Genomic DNA, 3,784 nt, shown 5'->3' with positions numbered 1-3,784 from the left:
TTGTTCTCTGAAGGCCATTAATTAATAATTAATGTTGTTTCCATTTAATTTAAAAATACTTAACTCACTAACTTGTTTATTAATGTCACGGTATGCTCGCAAAATGATCATATTAGTCCAGTCAACAAAATCAAAAAATATTATAGAAAACTATAATAAATTATAAAAATAATATCGATTATTTATAATAAAAATCTTTAAATTTATACTCTATTTATATAACCCAATTTTTTTTAATACAAAACACATTTAATATCTCAAGATGATAACGATATAATTTAAATCGTAAGACAACTCAAACACTACGTGTGGATTGTTATCCAAACAAAGATAATTATTCGAACATAATCTAAATAAAAAGTTGATAATAAATCAATCATATTCATATTTATAACAAAAAATATTTTTAACATAAAAAATAATATTTTTTCATAAAATCTAAATAAAAATATCGGTGTTTTTGTGTTATTTGTCACGTTTCACAGAAAACCCCAATGTTTGATTTCTTATGTTGTAATGTGAAATCAATGGAATTTTAACAGCTAGATATTATTGCTGAATGCTGGTGTCTCGAGGATTAAATATTCATTTATATTTTAGTTGGGATAATAAGTCTTCCATGTCAAAAATTAAATTTTATGTATAATTACATTTTTATTTTTTTTCCGAAAACTAATTTATATGAGAGTAAGTCTTTTAAGAGACGATTTTACGAATTTTTATCTGTAAGACGGGTCAACCCTATTGATATTCATAATAAAAAATAATACTCTTTACATGAAATGTAATATTTTTTCATGTATGACCTAAATAAGATATACGTCTCACAAAATACGACCCGTGAGACCGTATCACACAAATTTTTACCATTACATGAACTAATTCATGCATTTGATATAAAATTTGATTTTATATTTTTTGAATAACCTACTATGTACACATTATTATTAAAAAAAAGGCAACAAATATATAATTTTATACAAAAACGAATTTCGATGTAATTTCGAGGAAAAAAAATAGAAACAAGACAAAAAAATAATTTTTTCCCAAAATAGAATTTATTCTGGAAAAAAAATTGATGACACGAATTTTCTCGTAAGTATTTCACTGCACGTGCCACGCTTACTATAAAACAAGCCACGCTGTCTTTGTTCACTGCCTCTCTTTGTATATATCTATATCTATAATAATCACACTTCTGTTTGAAGAACACCCAATCCAAGGTGTCTCTACGTGTTTCCTCTTCTGTTTTTAACTTGAGTATCTCTGAATCTAGCATCCGTTTCTTCACCTGAGATTAACCCAATGGGAGAGGTCTCATTCTCTTTCCTTTCCCACAATTTTTTCATTATTTTTTCTTGATTGATTCTGGTTGTTTTGATTTATTTATGTATTTTCTGGTGTTTTTTGCAGGAAGAGGCGAAGAAGCCGCAGGAAGCTGCGAAGGTGGAGGAGGAGAAGAAAGTGGAAGCCCCCAAGGCTGAGAAACCAGCTGCCGATGGGAAGAAAGATGACAAGAAACCTGAGGAGCCTAAGGCGGCGGAGCTGGCGCCGCCGGCTCCTCCTCCGCCGCGTGAGATTGTGTTGAAGGTGTACATGCATTGCGAGGGGTGTGCTAGGAAAGTCCGCCGCTGTCTCAAAGGCTTCGAGGGTAATGAATGAAACCAGATCCAAGCCTTCTTAACTGGGATTTTTGTCTTTATGTCATCAAATTCTGTAAAACCCATTTCTTGGTTTGTGATTTTAGCTTGATTGTTTCGTCTTTTTCCTGGAATTTTGTTGGGTTTTCGCAGGTGTGGAGGAGGTAGTAACAGATTCCAGGAGCAGTAAAGTGATTGTGAGAGGCGAGAAAGCAGATCCGTTGAAGGTTTTGGAGAGGGTCCAGAAGAAGAGCCACCGCCTCGTGGAGCTTATTTCTCCAATCCCAAAGCCTGAAGAAGCCAAGAAACCTGAAGAAAAAGAGGTGGTCAAAGTTGAAGAGAAAAAGGAGGAGGTTCGTTATTTATTATCTATTTTAAAGAATATATATATATTTGATCCTTTAAATATACTTATATATATATTTGTAACTAATTTGTGTTTCTTCTTGGTGCAGCTACCTGTGATGACAGTGGTGTTGGGAGTTTACATGCACTGTGAAGCTTGCGCACAAGAAATCAAGAAGCGGATTCAGAAAATGAAAGGTGGTGTGTATATATATATATATATCATTTGGTTTTAACATTTTTGTTTTCAAGAGATGATTTTTTTGCTACCCTTTTCAACTTTTTTCATTCTCTAAATTTAGGATAGATTTTTCATGTGATTCCTTAATTCTTGAATTGTGGGAACTGTATATTCTTTATGTTTTGTTTGAATTCATTCAAATTAAGGTCAATCAAGACCTTTTTTATTGACTATTTTTTATTCCCATTTAATTCATTTATATATATATATATATATATATATTACTGGGAATATGGGCTTTACAGGTGTAATGCAATAATTATTTAATTTCTTGCAATGTAAAATATGTATCATTGAATTGAGTTACTTTCTCGAGTGTATAGGAGTTGAGAGTGTAGAACCAGACCTCAAGAGCTCGCAAGTACTCGTAAAAGGCGTAATCGAACCCGAAAAGCTCGCCGATTACATCCACAAACGGACCGGAAAACACGCCGTGATCATCAAAACGGAGCCGGAGAAGAAGGAAGAGGTGAAAAAGGAAGGGAAAGAGGAGAAGAAAACAGAGGAAGGAGAGAAAAAAGAAGCGAAGAAAGGCGAAGAAAGCGGCAAAGAAAAGAATCACGCCGCACCGGCAGTCGGCGGGGAGCCACCGGCGCCGGCTCCGTTGGTTCTTGGGGTGGAGGCGGATGAATCCAAGCTGGAGATGAGGAGGAATGAATACTACAACTACCAGTACCTGCAGAATTACCAGGTTTACCCTCAGATGCATGTTCATGAATTGCAGGCATATCCGCCGCAGATGTTCAGCGACGAGAATCCGAACGCATGTAGTGTGATGTAAATACGGGGGAGGGCGAGGGGTAGAAGGGGGAATGCAGTGGGCACATGATGGAGAAATGTCCATTTGCCTAATTTCACTGGTCTCCATCTCTTTGTTCTACTTCTCTTCATGTGGCCCTGTCTGGGGTATCCATCTATAGCTTAAGAATTCTGCAATGATTTTGTACTCCTTTTATTTTATTTTATTTTATGTTTTTATATAATTTGTCACATACCTATGACGTGGCATAATATTTAAATTTGGTTTTGTACCTTTCTTTATAAGATAGCTATCCAATTTTGATGTTTTGTTTAAAATATTTGAATTGTAGGATTATCACAAATTTATTCTATGAGTTGTATATTTAAAATATTTAAGTTATATGATCATCATTGTCATAGTTTATGAGAAAACGAATAACGTTCGATATTATAATCTTCAAGTTATGTCTTAAATTCTATATAATATTTGATAGATTAATAAATTGTTTTAACTATTTTGATACTATATAGCTTGATTACAAAATGATAATACATCTTTAATCTGAGAAATATAAATTTTTTTTAAAGAGATTATATATTGTACCTGAAATATGATAATAATTGCTAATAATTGATGTTTTACTTTGTGTTGGATATGGGTAGGGATGTAATCGAGTCGAGCCGAACTTTTGAATGTTTGAGCTTGGTTTGTTTATAATCGAGTCGAGCTCGAGCTTTATTTAACGAATATATTCATGGCTCACGAACTTATTCAAGCTTTTATCGAACCTAAACGAGCTCAATAAATATAAATTGT

At 33.4% G+C, this 3,784-nt stretch overlaps 1 protein-coding gene across 1 annotated transcript; it reads left to right on the top strand.

Moving 5' to 3' along the window:
* Positions 1 to 1,152: 1,152 nt before the first annotated feature.
* On the top strand, positions 1,153 to 3,303 carry LOC142529309 (heavy metal-associated isoprenylated plant protein 7-like). The gene is made up of 5 exons (XM_075634814.1): positions 1,153 to 1,314; positions 1,414 to 1,651; positions 1,794 to 1,993; positions 2,096 to 2,183; positions 2,550 to 3,303. Exons 1-5 carry the CDS (start codon positions 1,306 to 1,308, stop codon positions 3,005 to 3,007), a joined length of 993 nt encoding a protein of 330 aa, XP_075490929.1. The 5' UTR covers positions 1,153 to 1,305; the 3' UTR covers positions 3,008 to 3,303.
* The last annotated feature ends 481 nt before the right edge of the window (positions 3,304 to 3,784 follow it).

Source organism: Primulina tabacum, chromosome 16, assembly GCF_025594145.1.
Source record: "Primulina tabacum isolate GXHZ01 chromosome 16, ASM2559414v2, whole genome shotgun sequence".
In the NCBI taxonomy this organism is placed as follows: domain Eukaryota; kingdom Viridiplantae; phylum Streptophyta; class Magnoliopsida; order Lamiales; family Gesneriaceae; genus Primulina; species Primulina tabacum.
This window is presented reverse-complemented; position numbering and strand designations above follow the sequence as displayed.

What these genes read in the sequence shown, in the direction of transcription:
- LOC142529309 (XM_075634814.1), top strand. An exon ending in CTGTCTCAAAGGCTTCGAGG is followed by an intron (nt 1,652 to 1,793) that starts GTAATGAATGAA and finishes GGGTTTTCGCAG; the next exon opens with GTGTGGAGGAGGTAGTAACA. An exon ending in TTGAAGAGAAAAAGGAGGAG is followed by an intron (nt 1,994 to 2,095) that starts GTTCGTTATTTA and finishes TTCTTGGTGCAG; the next exon opens with CTACCTGTGATGACAGTGGT.